The 18,566-nt window shown below is 36.7% G+C and overlaps 1 protein-coding gene across 2 annotated transcripts; it reads right to left on the bottom strand.

The window, feature by feature from the left end:
• Positions 1-37: 37 nt before the first annotated feature.
• On the bottom strand, positions 38-17,167 carry LOC141420310 (leucine-rich repeat-containing protein 70-like). 2 transcript variants are annotated; one of them, XM_074064581.1, is made up of 3 exons: positions 17,150-17,167; positions 11,816-11,937; positions 38-1,016 (listed from the first exon to the last, which is right to left on the bottom strand). In XM_074064581.1, exon 3 carries the CDS (start codon positions 732-734, stop codon positions 156-158), a length of 579 nt encoding a protein of 192 aa, XP_073920682.1. In that variant the 5' UTR covers positions 735-1,016; positions 11,816-11,937; positions 17,150-17,167; the 3' UTR covers positions 38-155. The 2 variants fall into 2 exon arrangements, with proteins under 2 accessions (XP_073920682.1, XP_073920681.1); XM_074064580.1 differs by lacking the exons at positions 11,816-11,937; positions 17,150-17,167 and adding an exon at positions 2,393-2,761.
• Positions 17,168-18,566: the final 1,399 nt, after the last annotated feature.

Genomic DNA, 18,566 nt, shown 5'->3' with positions numbered 1-18,566 from the left:
CAGACAAAATATCTGCTCAATAAATACACTTCACAAATTACTAAAGACATTTTAATAATGAGAAGCTCATATAATTCATCACATTTCCAAGTCAAGTATATAATTCTATCAGAATGCTTCGATTTCATTTATTCCTCTTGGTTCTACAGTTTGTGTTATAAAGCAGAATGCTCAAAGAGAATGACCTGTGCCGCGCTTTCAGGAACGATTTGTTTATGAAGTTGAATCTGCTCCAAAGCAGGGCTTTCTAGAGAATTAGGAGAGGTGTTACAAACTGAGGCAGTTACATTATACCTTGCTGACTGATAAAAGCTGTAATACTCAAGTCTACTTTCCCCTGAGTTTTCTGGTGTCTTTAGTTTTTGTTTAAATTGAACGACTTTGTAGATCAAAAAAATGATGAAAACACAAGCTAAGATGAAAAAAGCTAGCAAAATGTCAAAAGCCTCATTCAACTTCTCAACTTCTTGAGCACAAATTAGAGATGTTTTCCCTGGCACTGAAGCAGCATCAATAGGTAAAGCACTGTTTTTTTCCAAGTTCAAGTTAACAGAAGAGGTAAGCTGTATTTGCACAGGTAGCACTGCAGTAGACTCTAACGGATTACCAAAGGTATTCTCTTGAAAAAATCTACTGACAGGTGAAGTACGGATTCGATCCCAGAAGGTAACGCTCTCAGTCTCAGTGTTTTCCAAATCTTTCCCACCTGGGGTTACTTTAGGCCAGGCCATCATTAACGCAGTGGTCTTGTGATGAACATGAAGAGATTTTTACAGCCCAAGCTCTGGATACATTTGTCGAAGATGTAATGCAATTTGTTATGTCAGTTCACTTAATATAACGTAATGCTCTGCCACGCATGGATGGGGGATTCTGACAACAGATGTTTAGAGTAATGGCTGAAGATGCTAGCCAGTCTCGAAGGCCCAAAAGTTTGCAGTTACATTCCCAAGGATAAGAATTTGCCTGAAGATGAGTCAATGAAGACAATGGCTTAAGGACCCTTGGATGTAAGTCTGTAAGATTATGAAATGACAGATTAAGGATCTTCAAAGATGCTCCCATGTTTTTCAATGCCGACTATCTAATTTAAGATAAATTAAATTTTTTAACAAGAATTTAAAATTTCCAAATCATTATGATGTAAGACCCAAGGCTTTATTCCTTCCACTAAACCTGCCCCTAACAACATTTTTAATCCTTGCATTTTTCAGAAGGACATACCACAAGTTGACCAATCCTTTAAAATCAAAGGACTGTATTGCTTCAACAGGATTATAAGACAAAGAAAGTCTTTTAAGAGTCTTAAGTATTTCAAAACCATTTGATGGTACTTTTGTTAAATTATTACTTTCTACATACAATCAAGATTTCCCGAGTTGTTGAAAGCCTGGGTCTGAGATCCTCAAAATGTTATTGTCTGATAAATCAAGAATGGAAGAGCAATCATACTAATTAAGACACCCCAAGGATGGTGAGGTGATACTTTCGTGGCTTTCAATACTGAATCGAAACTAGATTAAACACTCCCCTTGGAACAAAAGACAGTTGGAATGTAAACATAAGTTAGGAAGATTTGAAAGTCCCTTCAGTATTCCAGGATTGTACTAATTGAACAAAGGCTTTTGGATGTACATACACAATACTAGAATTATCCAAATACAATGCTAAAAGACAATTAAGCCCCGATAACTCAGTTTCACTCATATGAAATATACTATTTCTAGTCAGCTACAGAAATCCTGGACGTTTGGGACAATTCTTAGGAATATGTGAAAGGCCCAAGTTACACAGTGAATTTGTCTCCCCGGGCAGCGCTGCCAAACAGAGGAACAGCCAAGTAGCTCTTTATGGAATAAAAAATACAAGATAACAAGGGGGGTAGCAAGGTAGAGAAAATCGTAATCCAAAAGGCCCTGTTCTTGGTTTTTCTGTTCCTATCAGAATCGGTTATAAAAAGGGAAAGTAAAACTTTACATCACCAGAAAGTTCCTACAATGAAACTTCTGTAGTCCATTTAAAGTAGGACCAGCCAATCGAATATCATAAATCATACTATTTGCGACAGTATAAAACAATAAGCCTTTGGAATACATTCTAGACCATTTACCCCACTGTCTGACAAAATGATAATTCAAATTTAATGAACTAAAAATGTTTCCTAAATTAAACTATTACAATTCATTAGAACAAAGGTGACAAAGGATGCATGGATGATAATCTTTGGCTATCTATTCCTTTATCAACCTAAAGTCTAATACCAAATAACATTAGTTTATGAAACTACAAACACATTACACAACAATCAAATTCTCTTTAAATTGCAGTTTTTCATAAAACTCAGCTATTTCTCCTTCCAGTCAAGTGTCTGTATTTAAATGAATAATCTTACCAAGAACAGGAAATTCATATTAACACTCGGCTGATTCGAGTAAAGGTTTTCTTTTTAAATCTGAAGAACGACATGGCTAAACTCCATTACTTTCTGTGTCACTGTTGACCTCTAGCCCTACTCCGTCTTTTCCTTTTTTTTTTTTTGAAAGTCACAGTTTGCTCAGGAAACACCACTCTTCACATTGGTTCCTCTCCAGTCAGTGTGTAAAACAACGGTTGCCATGGATACAGGAAACTGAGAGACAGGAAGTAATTTTATCTGTTTCAAAAGTATTGTTAAAATGAAATCTCAGGAACTTCTTTTTCAGAATGCATTTAGAATTCCCCTAGTATACACACCTAAAGTTTTTCCTACAAATCAAAAATTTTTTAAAAACTCTTTAAAAGGATATTTGAAAACATTAATAGATACTCAAAATCTAAATATCAATAGGCTCTAGCCATCAAGAACAGAGAACTTTTGAGTACAAATAGCAAGATAAAATAAGAATATAAGGTACTACAATTTCCAGGAATTTTTAAGTGTCACAAATATTCATTTTGTTTTGAGCGAATATTGGCCACTTTAGCTTTACTGCTTACTCCTTTAAAAAACAACAGGTAAAATCGACAACTTAAACCAGTGAACACAACAGCTATTATATTATCCTCTGTGCTCTTTTTAAAATTTTTCAAAGTATTTTTGGGCATAAAAAATATTGAGTACTACCAGTTAGCACTTAACATATACAGTATGCCTTGGGATTGTGACAGGGCCTATTGCTAGCATAGGTTATCCAAACTTGGGAAGAGTGGGAAAAGTCCTTGAATCATATGCATGAGTTGGAATCTTTTACAACAAAAATGAACCCATGTCTAATGTAATTTTTTATAGCGTTGAATACAAATAGCTTATGTTATGTATTGTTTGAAAGGCTGACTGACTACTTAGGTGTTCTAATTCTGACTTTCACAAATACTATTACTCTCAGGACTGTTGGTGTAGCACAGCTGCAGAGTGTTTGCTTAGCATGCGTGAGGCCCTGGATTCAATCTGCAGTGCCAAAACAAAACGAACAAACAAATAAATAAATGAAAATACTAACACCCTCCGAATAAACTTAAAAGTATGGGGGGGTCATTTATATAATTATATAAACGGTCTCTCTCTCTCTCTCTCTCTGTAGTACTGGGGTTGAACTCAGGGCCTATACCTTGAGCCACTCCATCAGCATTGTGTGTGTGTGTGTGTGTGTGTGTGTGTGTGTGTGTGAGAGAGAGAGAGAGAGAGAGAGAGAGAGAGAGAGGGAGATGGGTTTTTTTGGAGATAGGGTCTCACAGAATACTTGCCCAGGCTGACTTTGAACTGTGATCCTCCTGATCTCTGCGTCCTGAGTAGCTATGATGCCACAGGTGCCCGGCTCTCTCTTTTGTACTAATGCAGCTTTATTTTACATCAAGACAATTTCTTTAGATAATAATAACATGAATTGTTTCCATATTGAGTATGTCATATACCCCAGCCATCCTTCTATGACTACAAAACATCATGGGGGAATACCAGATAGCAGATCTTTATTAAAATGACTTATAAAAGTCTCACTACTGTCCTTTGTGGTTAACTACTACTATTGGTATTTTACGGATAAAGAAACCAGAAAGCAACGAATGACAGAAATGACATTAATCAGAGGTAGGGGCTAGGTTTCTCAAGTTCACTTTGTTTATTATTTTCAGAAATGTACAAAGTGGAATAAAGCATGGTCCAAGCAATCTTCAACTGCATAATACAGCGTAAAGAATTAAGAAAAAGTCAGGGAAAGAGTCCATTAAATTCAAAATAAAATTTAAGGGGGAAAACTAAAATTTTTAGGAAACGATACTAAGGAAAAATGACAAAATAAAATGAATACTGTTTTTCTCAGGTTGTAAGAAATGAGGGAAACTAAAAATGACTGCATCAAAACAACTACTTCTGAACAGTTCTCTGTAAGGCTATATACGACACTATCTAGACAGTAACTCTGAACAATATATTCTAAACAGTAACTGGAAACTATTAATAGACTCAAAACTGTAACTGTAAACAGCACACCAATTTTCAACAGCACACCTTACCAGGTTGATGTGGTAAAAATTCCAATGTCCAGCAAAAGAACATTTAATTTTGCTGTTCGTCTGGTGGTTTCTGCTCTTAAGATACAAGTGATTACTGCTAGGGAAGACTTCAGAGATCAAAGGGGTAGAAGTACGTAGAGAATTCTGGCACCACTTACTAGTGGCAAAAATGGCACCTGGAGGTTTTGATTAGAACTCGAGTTTGCCAATTTCCTGTTCCCCTGACTGAAACATACATTTCCTTGAGCTTTGCCTAAGTATTGTCACTTCACAGCATCCCATTTCTCATGAGCGTTAAATCCTGCCATGTGTTTTGTTAAATCTTCACATCTTCTCCATCTCCAGTCGGAATTTTGACATTCTGATTTGCAATGTAATAACATACCAAAACAGTTTATCATAACTCTTTAATGATTCCTACTATTCATTACAACTACTGTAGCACTCATTATAACTATTTTTGAACGCTATCTTCACCCACCTAAATGGGCTTTACCCTATTTCTTTGCAGGAAACGGATTCAATGGATTGTTGCTTCCTTGTCCTTGTGATGAACCTTCTTTTATCATGCCTTTGACTTCAAATAATCTCATGTTCCAGGTATCGAAACACACCTACTTCCTTTTCAATTCAGATTCTGCTCTTGTAAGAATGAAATTGTAGAAACAGAAGAAAAATTGCTCTATTGTTGTCTTTTAAATGTTTGTAAATAGCTTAGCTGGGTGATGGTGGTTCACACTTGTATTCCTAGCTAGTCAGGAGACAGAGATCAGGAGGACTGTGGTTCAAGGTCAGCCTGAGCAAATAGTTCGTGAGCCTGAGCAAATAGTTCGTGAGCCCCCATCTTGAAAACACCCCGGGCAAAAGAGGGCCGGCGGAGTGCTTCAAATGGTAGAGGGCCTGCCTAGAAAGCGTGAGGCCCTGAGTTCAAACCCCAGCACTGCAACAAAAACTATGTAGATAAACAGCATCTGCTATTGTTTGTGTAAGTGTCTCCAGAGGCTCGTGTGCTAAAGTATTATCCGCAGCACGCCACTACTGGGACATGGTAGAAACATTTACAAGATGGGGCCTAGGGAAAGCCTGCCCTTGAAAGGAACTGTGAGATGCTGGTCTCTTCCTCTCTCTTTCACTTTGGGCCATCAGGTGAGGGCTTTTTCCACTCTGTGCTACAGCAATACATACTGCCTCTTCACAGGCCCAAAAGCAATAGGGCCACCAACCATAAACTGAAAACTCAAACTGTGAGCCAAAATAAATCTTTGCTGTATATATGTGAGATAAACCTTTGCTATTTTTAAATTCATTCTATCAGATTTTCGGTTATTGTAACAGAAAGCTGACTAATACAGCATGTGTGTATAAATCAATCTTGATTAATTCCCATAAAGAATGATTTACACTATCAGTTGTTGATCTTATGGATCTTAAAAGTTACTTATGAATCCTAAAATCAAGAAAATCAAAACATGAAATGGAATTTACAATTTAAACAATGATAAAATAAACAATTAAAAATCATAGCTTCTTCAATATAGGGGGCACATTTCAATTAGCATCTCAACATAGAATGCCTATCAACTGTAAGGAAAAATATAGTAACTAGACAGTGGAAAAACTGCATATCAACTTAATCATAATTATCATCATCAATGAGAAGCAGGTGGATACTTCTGGATGTGATCTCTCAAGAAGGATACATCATTTAAGCAATATTTGAACTAAGTCTGCAAAACTTGAATCTAATCATAAGGAAATGTCAAACATATCCCAAAGGAAGAACAATTCTATTCTCTTGGGGGAAGAGTCAGGCAACAACACAGAGGGCCAAACAGAGACAAGAAAAGAGAACATAATTGTATTCTTTAAAATGGTTAATCACAAGAGAAGTGAAAAGACTGAGATGACACTGCAGAGTAAAGAGGCCACAAAGACACAAATGAAATGTCGAAGGGTGAAACACTTACACACAAATGGTTCAGGTAAGAACACTCTCTCCAGCAGAGGACACATGTGTACGCAAATCATAAAATGAACGTAGCAAAAGTTAACAACAGTTGATTCTGGGTAAAGGTTATATACGGGTGTTTCTGTACCGTTTTTTGAAATGTCTGTGAAAGTTTGAAATCATTTTTAAAGAAAACTATAGTAATATTATTTCTGTACAAAATTTCTTCATGTGCCTTACTGTCAATATGCCAGTTTCTGTTTGAAGGTATGTTTTCAAATAAAAAACAACTGACGTGGTGCTCTTGTAAAAATCACAAAACGGTATCAAAGTCTCTTATTTGCTCAACTGTCAGCAAGAAGATCTTAAGAAATTTTTAGCTACAAAGTTACTGATAAAAATGAAAAGAATGAACTTTATGCAAAAGAAGCCTAAAATTTCTCAACTATACCTGTGACTTTTGAACTTTAAGAACAACGTGAAGCTTTCAAACAATGTCCTGACACTTGAACACTTTCAAGGAATGAAATCCATCATTCTCCCTTGTGTGACTTTACATGAACATTTTTAACTTCTTGATGTCAGTCATTTTAAGAAGATTCTATTTTTACATACACTCTTAAGCAGTACCCGATAACAACATTCTTTCTGGAGAATCATCACAGTTCTACACTGCAAAGCATAGTAATTCACAGTTCCTATGAGGTAAGATACTATTATTATACCCATTTCATATGTGAGAAAAATGAGCCACACAGAAATGAAGAGGGAAGCTTTATATCTCACAAGACCCTATTCCATTTCCATATACAAAATTTTTGTTCTAATGTAACTCATGGTACAAAGTAACATTTTCTTGATTGTTCCTAGGAACTTGAGGAAATGAAACTTGAAAACTGAACCATGTGTCTTTAAATTAGCTACTTTAACTTCTGTTTTAATCACCTCCCTAAGAACAAAAATCCTATACATGATGGAAAATAATAATAAAAAAAATTCTAATATTTGCTGATTTTGAAAGAATCTAAAACGTAATTCCAGGGCATTGCTCCTAGATGTGAGAAAAGAAACGAGAATGTACCTCAAATGCACAAACATTCAGCAACCATCCCACACAGTTGGAACAGGAGACAAAGACAAAAACCTGCTTTTTTTTTAAATAAGATTCCAGGGTACAACAAATAATCTATCCTAAAGGTGAAGTGGGTAGGCGGGGGGAGTCCTCAATGCATAGTTGGTACACGAGGCACATAACAGCAATTAAAGCTATTGATGCATATTTGTTTTATTAGTATCTTGGGGGCGATGTCAGAAGAGGAAGAGGAGAGTATTTTGGTACTGCTGCATGTTTCCAGGATGCAGTGACTTTGTATTAGAAATGAAACACAAAACGGGTCTGCAAAAGAAGTACATTTGCATCAAAATCACCCGAATAAGCAGGCAATCTCCCTTTCATACTGGTGGCATAAAACTGGATCCTTTCCAAATACCAAGGTGAAATTTCCTTTGCTGTCTCTGTCATCAAACCTCTCTGCTTTCTGTTTTTCCTTACCATGAAAGGCTAAAATACTTGGACCTAAAATGTCCAGCCAGCTTTTTATACTGCAGTAGTCCTCATAAGTAAAACCTTCAGACAACATTCCTTACAAATAATCCTTAAGTGAAAACACTAAACAAAATGACCACAGGAGGAAAACAATTCTGCCCTTGTCTGTGCACAAATTGACTTAAACCACAGATTTAGCTACAACAGAACAACTGGTAACAACATACAAGAAACTCAACTCCCACAAAACAGATTACTTACTAATTTTTATAACTGTTAAATCCTAAGAAACCAGCTCTATTTGTCACTACATGTGCAGAGAATTTCAATGTCCCTATAAGAATGACATCGCCATGCAGCAGAACTAGTCTGATAACACAACAGTAACCTTGGGCACTAACTCAAGAACAAACTTCCTTTGATTAGATGCATGAGTTTTTTCAAATGTAAAACGTATGTATTTTCCATGGAATACAGTGATACAGTAATGTCAACTTGAATAACTAGTATGTCATCAGTGAAACCGACAAACATCTATTGAGCTCTTAACATAAACTGCATAAAAGCAGTTAACACTATGTCAAAGAATATAACTTCCCTGAATTCTCAGCATGAATTATCAACACCAACAACAAACCCATGAAAATATTATGAATCCCATTTTACAGTTAAAGAAAAAGATACAAAGAAGTCAGATAACCTATTCAGAATCAGATAAAAAAAATAATCGATCAACTAATAGGCAAAAGACTTTGTGCCAAGTAAGCTTCCTAAAGTTGAGTAATGGGACAGCAGAACCACTTTAAAAGATAATTCCACCACCGTTGAGTGCTAAGGTTTAGAAATGGTTTAAAACGTCTGCTCTCGATACTTTAAAGCAACTGAGGCCAATAGGAGAAGGGGACCAGGAACTAGAGAAAAGGTTACTTCAAGAAGAACTAACTTAGAAGGTAACACACATGCACAGGAAATCAATGCGAGTCAACTCCCTGTATAGCTATCCTTATCGCAACTAGCAAAAACCCCTGGTCCTTCCTATTATTGCTTATACTTCTCTCTTCAACAAAATTAGAGATAAGGGCAAAAGTTTCTGCCAGGTAGCAATGGGGTAGGGGGGAAGGGGGGGGGGGAAGGGAAGGGGTGGGGGAAGGGGTGAGAAATGACCCAAACATTGTATGCACATATGAATAAAATAAAAGCGCAAAAAGTTAAAAAAAAAAAAAAGTCTACTCTCAAAGGTTGATGAGCTGTTAAGTTTGGCCCTCAGCAGGGTGATATTGAGAGGTGGTAGAACTTTTAAGAGGTGGGGGTATAATGGAAGGTGATGAGATCATTGGGGTACTGCCCTTGGAACAGATCAATGTAGTTCTCCTGGAACCCCAGTTAGTTCCCATAAGCTATAAAACACTATCATGAGTTGAAAACAGAGCAATTCTGATGGGCCAGAGATGTATCTCAGTGGCAGTGCACATGCCTACATTTCACAAGGCACTGGGCTGAACTCTCAACAAACAAACAAACAACAACAACCCCCCCCCCCACCAACAGCAACCCTGGCCCCTGAATCTGTCTGGGTTATTATCTCACCACATGGTCTCTTCAGCACACAATCCCCGCACTGTGATGCAATGTGCCATGAGGCCCTCACCAGAGGCCAAATAGAGGGAGCCAACAGATTTTGAACCTTCAGCCTCCAAAACTGTCAACTTAAAGTCTCTCTGCCTTACAAAGGCCTTATATTCAGGTATTTTGGTATGTCAAAGAGAAAATGGACTAAGACAATGAGATACCACTTCACACCTACAAGCATGACTATAGATTACAACAACAACAACAACAATTGGCAAAAGAGAAACTGACACCCTCATACAATGCTGCTGGGATTATCAAATGGTACAGGCACTCTGAAAAAGCCTGGCAGTTCTTCAAAAGGTTAAACACAGTCACCATGACCCATCAACACCACAGAAACACTTACCTAAAAAAAAACCAGGTACACAGATATTCATATAAGATTTTGTTAGTAACTGTGAACAAATATAAACAGCTCAAAAGGCCCATCATTTGATGAAAGGTTAAACAAAATGTGGTATCTCTCTGTGATGGAGTATTTCTCCTCTCAAAAGGAGAAAGTGCTAATACATGTTTCAACATGCACGAACCTTGAGAACAAGAGGCCAAGACAACGAAGCCAGTCACAAAAGACCACATATTGTACGACTTCATTTATATGAAATGCCCAGGACAGGCAAGTCTGTACATACAGAAAGTAAATTAGAGGTTCCCAGGGGCTGGAGGAAAGGATGAAGTGAAGAGTAACTGCTAAAGAGCATCTAGCTTCTTTTGGGGGGTGATGAAATGTTCGAAAATTTATTGCGGTGATGGTTGCAACTATTCAGATGTACTAAAAACTAGTGAACTGCCTTTCAAGGGTGGGAATTGGTACAGTCAGTGAATTCAACAAAAGTATTACAAGAAAAGTTATCAACAGCTTTCTTTTGTGGATTACATATAAAAATTTGAGAACTAATTTTTACTCTAGACAAGGTACTAAAATCTTAAGAGTTAAGGATTCACAAATAAAATACCATAAAAGACTCATTCTATTTTAAAAGCTGAAACTAAAATTTTATCCAATCAGAATTCAAGTAAAACAAGTCCATAATTCAGTAACTGTCAACTGCCTCTGCATTCTTCTTAACTACAAACCATACCCAACTGCTCTTCTTTGGAACCTAATTTTGACTTTGATTCTACTAGTCTAAGCATTTAAAAATTATAAAAAGTATACAGTGAATTAGAAAGTTATTAAGTCATACTAAATTTCCAAAAGAAAATCTGATACCCGAAAGACTTTATCATGAGGCAATTTCTCCTAGAAAGCAAGCCATCACACATAAGCGTCCAGCTGTTTTCCTAATCCCTTTTTAAATCTGCCAACTAAAGTTAAATATTTCCCACCAGTGACTTCATTGAATCTAAAGAGAGAAAAAAAGAAGAAAAGTGAAATTCCAAAATTCTTAAAGTGCTTTGTCTCAAAGAACACTTTTTCACATCTGAAATTCTTAGAAATGCATTCATATAAGAGAGGGTCTGAGCCGGACATCAGTAGCTCACAGCTGTACTCCTAGCTACTTGGGAGGTAAAGATAAGGAGGATGGAGGTTCGAAGCCAGCCCGGGTGAATAGTTTGAGAGACCCTATCTTGAAAAAAAAAAAAAAAAAAAAAAAAAAACATCACAAAACAGGGCTGGTGGAGTGGCTCAAGAGGCACAGTGCTGCCTATCGAGCCTAGCAAGCGTGAGGCACTGAGTTCAAACCCCAAGACCACTAAAATATAGTCACTGACTTCATCTGTGTAAGGAGAGAAAAACTTGCAAGCATCATTAGAGATCATCCAATTAAAAGGTTAAAAACTTCATTTAACAATACTGTTGGATTACCATACTTTACAATGCACTTTATGAATTGGTATTGACTTTGAAATATTAGTTGTTTAATACATCTACGTACAAAAGAAGACCTAAAGTAAGACTAATTAAATATGGTCCTTATAAAAAAATAGAAATTCAGACATGAATGTAACTCTAAAAACGAACACAATACAACCAAGTGAAACTGGAGCCCACACCACTCAAGAGTAAGTATACCACACACTCCTTTCTAGATCCAGATCAACACCTGCCATAGCATTGTCTACTGACAAAATCAGCATCCACATGCATAGAAGCCATATATACCGTCCAGCAACACACAACTGTCAATGCCTAAAAATTGTGTTTACATTTTGATGCTTTAAAGAAACCAATTTTGAAAAAAACACTTCCTCACCTATTATCAGATGGCAGAAGAGAAAGCAAAGCCAAGGCTGAAAGTTTTCTTCTTTCAGGCTGAGTAATGTGGTCCATTCGATCTACCCACATTTCTATCATGTTTCCCAAAAGCTGGTCCATCTGAAAAAGGAGGAGGAGCCATCTCAAAGTATTTGAAATCCATTTACTCATAGGTAAGTACCATCAAAGGCTGAGACTTCCCAAGTGACGGTTAAAGTTCAATTACAGTGACACAAACAATAGAAAACCTGAAATTCCAGCAAACCTTGAACTGTACAGGACTAAACTGACTAAGGCCAAAACTGACTCTAGTTAATCATGAGAGTCAAAGAGACTTACTGAAAACCTGTATGCAGCCAATGAGTGATTTTAGTAACTTCACTTAATAAATCACCAATGAATGCAGTCTTCCCGGTACATTGAAAACGTATGTGTATTTTTCAGAACTGTCAATCTGTACTTAGATTACAGGTTCATTCAGTTGGAATGGCTATTGTTCAATATCCTGTAATTTGTTGGACTGATTTGCTACCACCCTCAAAAGACAGGATAGGTTGCAACCTCAATGAATCATTGCCTATGATGTGTGTATCTGCTACATTAAAAATAAAGTGAGAACAAATCAACATAATGCAGAATTAGTGAGGTGATTAATTTCATGTGTTCATTCGGCTAGTCTAAGGTGCTCATTTCTGTAGTCCAACACGAGGCTCGATATTGCTGTCCAAGTATTCTATAGATGTGATGAACATTTACAATTAAATGACTTCCAGTAAAAGAGATCTTTCTCTCCCCACCCCCTTCCTTCCTACTTTCCTCTTGTCTTTCTCCCTGCAGACACAGAATCTACAGAGTGAACAGATCAAGCGTACTACTCATGTAGATTGAAAGATCTCATGGGTTTGCTTAAAACATTTTTCTACCTGTAGTACCTTTTAAATCTGATCACATACAGTGAACCTTCCATTCCCATTATTTTCTATGCAGTGTACCCACACGTTTTCCAAGAAACGCTTCAGCACATTATTTCTAATAAACAGTCAAGAAAGCAATGAGTATTAGTTCAAGACCATTATTTATACTTGAGTTCCCTGAGCTATGTGCTGCACTGAGATGCCACAGTGAACTCAAAATGTCCCACTTACCTTCCACTCCAACTTAAAAAGATTAAGTTAAAGGATATTGTCGAAAAGAAGGTAACAATACTTCTAGAAAACAAGGACATAAGTAAGGACTAGCTGAGTTCAGTCTCAAGTTTCTTAGAAATGGGTAATTATTACTCAAATTATGCAGCTGTAAACACCTTCTTGCACATTTATAATGGAAGTCATCACCCTAGAATCACACTGACAGTGTGGGAGAACATTTCAGTATCGTACATATGCATTGCTGGCTCTCTCCTGAAATTCCGCTCAATGAGCGTGAAAAATATAAAAAGCAAAATTCTCACAGTCTCTATAAGAAAAAGAAAAACTCCCAAAAGGTAAAGATGGCAACATGGTTTTGGAAGATGGCAGGTGGAAGAAAGAATGGTAAGTGACTAGGAAGAAGAGAAAATTCTGAAGCCAAAGTACCTGTCAAGGGGACTCAATTCAGTGCAAGAAGATCAGGATCTCACTAACTACCCTGCAATCATTGAGCCAGGAAGAAAGGAGGCACAGAGCTCAGAATACACCTGGCTCCAAATTGGTATAAAGGAGAAATCAGAACCTCTTGGTCCTCTTCTCCACTTCTGAAGAGGGCCAAAGGCATAGCATCTGGAAAAATGACATCAAGGGAGCTCTAATTCAACACATCAGGAACAGGGGAAGGAAGCTTAAGGAACAAGTTAAAACCAGATCATTTACAGATGAAAATCTGGAGACACGCTCATGCCACAAGCTCCATTCTGAATTCCAGAACACTGGGTGAGATACTTAACTGTCCATTGTGAATTCATGTTGTGGTTTTACTTTTCTTCTCACCAATTTTGCAAAAATTCTTTACTCTTGCCAGGAACTTAACTAGACCATGACTGGCTGAAACTCTGATGAAATATACTTAGAACCTTCAACTTTTAATGTTTCAACTCTTGAGCACCTCTGTGTCCAAACTTTACATCACTAGCAATAATCAACCACCGCGGTTGTGCTGAAATAATAAATGCTGTCTCATTCTAGAAATAAAAATTATTTTAGTTTGCACTGACTCCTGTATTTAAACAGGTATTCCAGACTGTTTATAAACTCTTCAGCCTATCAGAAGATATGTTAAGTTACAAGTTATAATTGATAGAATTTCTACATTGTACAAAATATTTCTTTACAGCACTTAATTGAAATGACTGTTAATAGAAGAATTGATGCTATTAATCGTAGCACTTAGCAAGGTTATTTTTACATTGTTTGTTAATTAGCAGAACTTATGCCTACATTTAATAACCGGCATGACCATCCTTACACAAAACTACAATACAGGCAGTGCTCAGTGGCTCACCCCTATAATCCCAGTTACCTTTTTTTTTTTTTTTTTTTTTTGAGGCAGGGATCATGGTTCAAGGCTAGCCCAAGCAAAAGTCAGCCGGACCCCCATCTCAATCAAAAAAAGCCAAGTGTGGTGACATGCGTCAGTAATTCTAGCAACCTGGGAGGTGGAAGGTAGGAGGATCGCGATCTGAGGATGGCCTTGAGATTAAAAAAAACAAAAAAAACCTTGACACTCTAACTGGAAAATAACTAAACAAAAAAGGACTGGTGGCGTGTTTCAACTGGCAGAGCACCTGACTATTAAGTGGGAGGCCCTGATTTCATTCCACAGTTGTGCAAAAACAGACAAAGAAACAAACAAAAAACTCTCCAGTACACTGAGCCTTGGTATAATGTTCTAGTTGACTTAATATGAATCTAGCAGCAAATGAAGAGAATGATAAAAGGTACACTCAGAGACTAAAAAGTAAGGTAGAGAAGGGAGAACTAAGAGTTCTTTTCGCTTATACTTTGGAGTATGGCCAAGGTAGGGAACGTACTCAGAACTTATCAAACTTTGTTGAATGTGGCATGAAACCACCTGTCCAATCTGGAAGACCAAACGGCTAATCCAGAACAAGAGCGCAGCGGCCTAGAAATTAACACATTTTTGCCACTAGCACCACGCAATATGAACACAGGAGCAATAAAATAGTGGGAACAGAAGGAAGGGGAAATAGCTTTGGCAGGATTTGAATTTCTCCAGTAGCCTAAAGATGGAGGCATAAAATTATTTCCCTTACATTTCTATTACTGGCTCTCTGTACAAACAAATCATTTGCTAAAATGAAAGAAGAGGACAAGAGCACATTTCATATTCCGAATTAAGGACAGAGCTGATGACCAGCCCAGAGTTGATATCACGGAGGTAGAGTCAGTAAAGATCACGGTGCTTAGATAATACAATGAGGGAATATAACACAAACTAGTGAGGGCAAGGGTCTGAATGGGATGTAAGCGAGTGAGCAGAGAACCAAGACCCTCAAAGGGACACGATCCTTATGCGCCAAGAGATGTTAGAATGGACTGGACATCTGATGAATCTAACTGGTAAGATTAAGCCCCCCCAGGAAGAAGCTTTATTAAAGAAAAAATTTTAAAATTTACAAAGTAAATAATCAAAACCAATTTGAGTTAAAAAGGAGAGAAAAGTCTAAGATTAGGAGAGCAAAGAAAGCAAAAATAAAACATGCGAGGGAGGAAGTTTAGGGCAAAGAACAGTGAGTTAGTAAATGATCTCAGTAGTGATCCTCAAAGTCACTCAAATGTTAAAATCTGTCTGCCTTCAAAGTTATTAAGGCGTGAATGGAGCGGCCCTTATGTAGTACTTGAATTACATGATAAGCCAGGCTAGGCTATTTTAATTGCCCAAGAGGAAATATTATTTCAATACATTATGACATAGTATTTTAAAGCTAACAGTAACCCAAACAGAAATATTAATGGGTAAATTACATTTAAGTCATTTAATAAATAAAGCATTCAGATTTAACCAGACCCAATACTGACATGGACCTACATGGCAATGTATGTTCTATAATTAAAAATGCCTGGGGTCAGGGAGCATGGGTCAACTTGGAAAGCACTTGCCTGGCATGTCCCCGACCCTGAATGCAAGCCACACCACCACCAAAACACAAAAAAGCCTTGTTAGTGTGGTAGACAGCTTTTCTTTGTTTTCAGAGCACACTGGACACATCTCTAACATAGTGCTTACAATATTATGAAACTGCCTTTTAAATTATTTCTGCGCTTAAAAGAGTAGTACGAGCTAGTCAAATCAAGTGTCTCCAGTGGCTAGTGGACAACTGCCTGTTCCAGGACTGGTGGGAGACAGTGAAATGTGTTCCCTGGTGTATTGGGCTCAGAAGTTAGGTTGCTAGGGTTTGAGTACCAACTCCACTATTTAGGACCCATATGAACTTGAGCCAAGTCACTGAATCTCAAATCTCTCTAAATATCTCACATATGAGATGGGAATAAAAACACTAGTATCTCACTGGATTTTTGTAAAGATTTAAAATAATGCATGCAAAGTACATGAAATTTATATTATTGAGTATACTGCTATTACTAGAATCACTCAAAATATCTGCTAAACACAATTGATTAAACTCTTTTAACTATCTAACATCATTGCAGTTAAAATTAATAAATAATGAAAAGAATTCTCCTAGCTATTCGTTAAAACAAAGGAAGGTATCCCTAATTTAAATACTCACGTTCCATAAGAACTATACACATTGTAATCCTGATACATGCTTACTGTGGATTTCCCAGAATTAGTTATATTTGTTTTGGTAATAAATTGAAAGATTCCATAAATTGTCTCCACTCTAGATAAATCAAATAATATTTTACTTTCTATATCTTATGAATCTTAGCAGATTAATGGACGAAAATATGAAAGCCTATTTGAGTATCATATTCAATATTACAACGATAATCCTAGCACTCCAGAGGCAGGAAGCTTGAGAATTTAAGCCTGGCCTGCGCTACACAGTAAGATCCTGTGTCAAAAAGCAAAAACAAAACAAACAAAAAAATTTTAAAAAGGAAAAAACAAAAGAGAGCAAAAGAGAAAATGGAAGAGGAGGAGGAGGAAGAGGAAGAAGAACAAGAAAGAAAAGAAGATTTGCAACTATGGTTTACAGAATCCTCTTTCTTCTATCCCTACTAACAGGTCAACCTAAATTATGTAAACCCTTAAATGCATCAAAAGAATTTTTGTAAAGACTCATTATTTCATCAACTATTTCTAATTTAAATATATTTTCCCAACCACAGTGTTAAAAGATTTCTTTAAACTTAAACATGTGGATTCTTACCTCCTGATTAAACTTATGTGCCATCTCATTCAGAAGCGAAGAAAAGAAACTAGCATTTTGTAGCAGGACTCGACCGATAACTCCAAGATACGTAGACATCACTTCAGGATACCTCTGTACAATTAAAATACACCACATGTGAAATTGTGTTAAGATACAAGTACAATCTACACTCATATAGTAATAACAGAATTATGAAAACATTCTCCTTTATGTTGCTTCTCTTTAGAAGGAACTGTCAATTGTTTGAGTTCTAGCCAAATTACTAAATACATGTAAGGCGTGGATCATTGGTTCATATATATTTATGTGGATTATATATGGACTGCATGTGTACATAAGCAATAAAGAGAAAGGAAGTGTATGCATCAGTGGCATATTTACATCACTCTAACTACTCCTAACATACATAGTTGCATGGATCTACTTAAGAGCTGATGTAGAAAACAGCCACTGGCCATGGTTGCATACATTCAGTCCACAAGAATACTATATTGCGCCCCCCTCCCCACCCACCCCCACTCCCCTGTACACTCAGCAATCAGGTACTGGAACGAAGTCACTAAGCTTTACCACAAATCACAAGTCTATAAATGCACATGCGTATGAGTAAAAGACATGAGATATAAAAAGGAACTCTATACTTTTGTGTGTGCAGAAGGAAAGTCAAACGTGTACAAGTATCCTAAAAATTTACATAATTTAACATGATCCGAATGGTAAGAAAAGCTTCCTTTTTCACATGTATCAATGAGGAAGAAACTATTTTCCAATGAAGGAAAATAATTAAAAATAGAACCTTAGGAGCTTAAGAGAAAAACTCACCTCTCCTTCCATAATACCACTGAAAACACAGGGTAAAATTGGTTGAAACATTTGTGGGCCTAATACTGGATTGACTTTAAGGGCATTTTCCACAACCTAAAAACCAGAAAGATACACTGGTGATATTCAATACAGCAAGTCATTGCTTCATGTAAAACACGGGTACGAAAGCAGTGTACTAAATTAAGGATGACACAACACACTTAAGAACATACACAAGTTCATAAGGCATGAAAAAATCCTAGCACGGGACACAGTTTTCGAAAATAATGTATTAAGAATTGCAGTGTGATAAAGTATACGATATCTAAATACAGCTAAACAACTTGCACAGAATTATATTTAATCACATGGTGGTAACATGACTAAGCATGCTGCACTATAAACAAATAATCCTTAGAAAATGTTGCACGTATACAAGCAGCGAAAGGCATTTTTAAAGCACCTTTTAATAGGGAGAAGGCAAATTATAACACCAATATTCAGTGTCCAAAAATAAGTCTACAAATAAGTTTATCAATTAATTGAATGAAATGCATATTTATTAAATTATAAATCATAGTTATACAGATTATTAGTCATGTGTATTGAC

The sequence above is a fragment of the Castor canadensis genome, unplaced genomic scaffold (assembly GCF_047511655.1).
Source record: "Castor canadensis unplaced genomic scaffold, mCasCan1.hap1v2 HAP1_SCAFFOLD_114, whole genome shotgun sequence".
Taxonomy (NCBI): Eukaryota; Metazoa; Chordata; class Mammalia; order Rodentia; family Castoridae; genus Castor; species Castor canadensis.
This window is presented reverse-complemented; position numbering and strand designations above follow the sequence as displayed.

Bases quoted from the DNA above. Each gene is read 5' to 3' on its own strand.
- LOC141420310 (XM_074064581.1), bottom strand. From the start codon at position 734: ATGATGGCCTGGCCTAAAGTAACCCCAGGTGGGAAAGATTTGGAAAAC.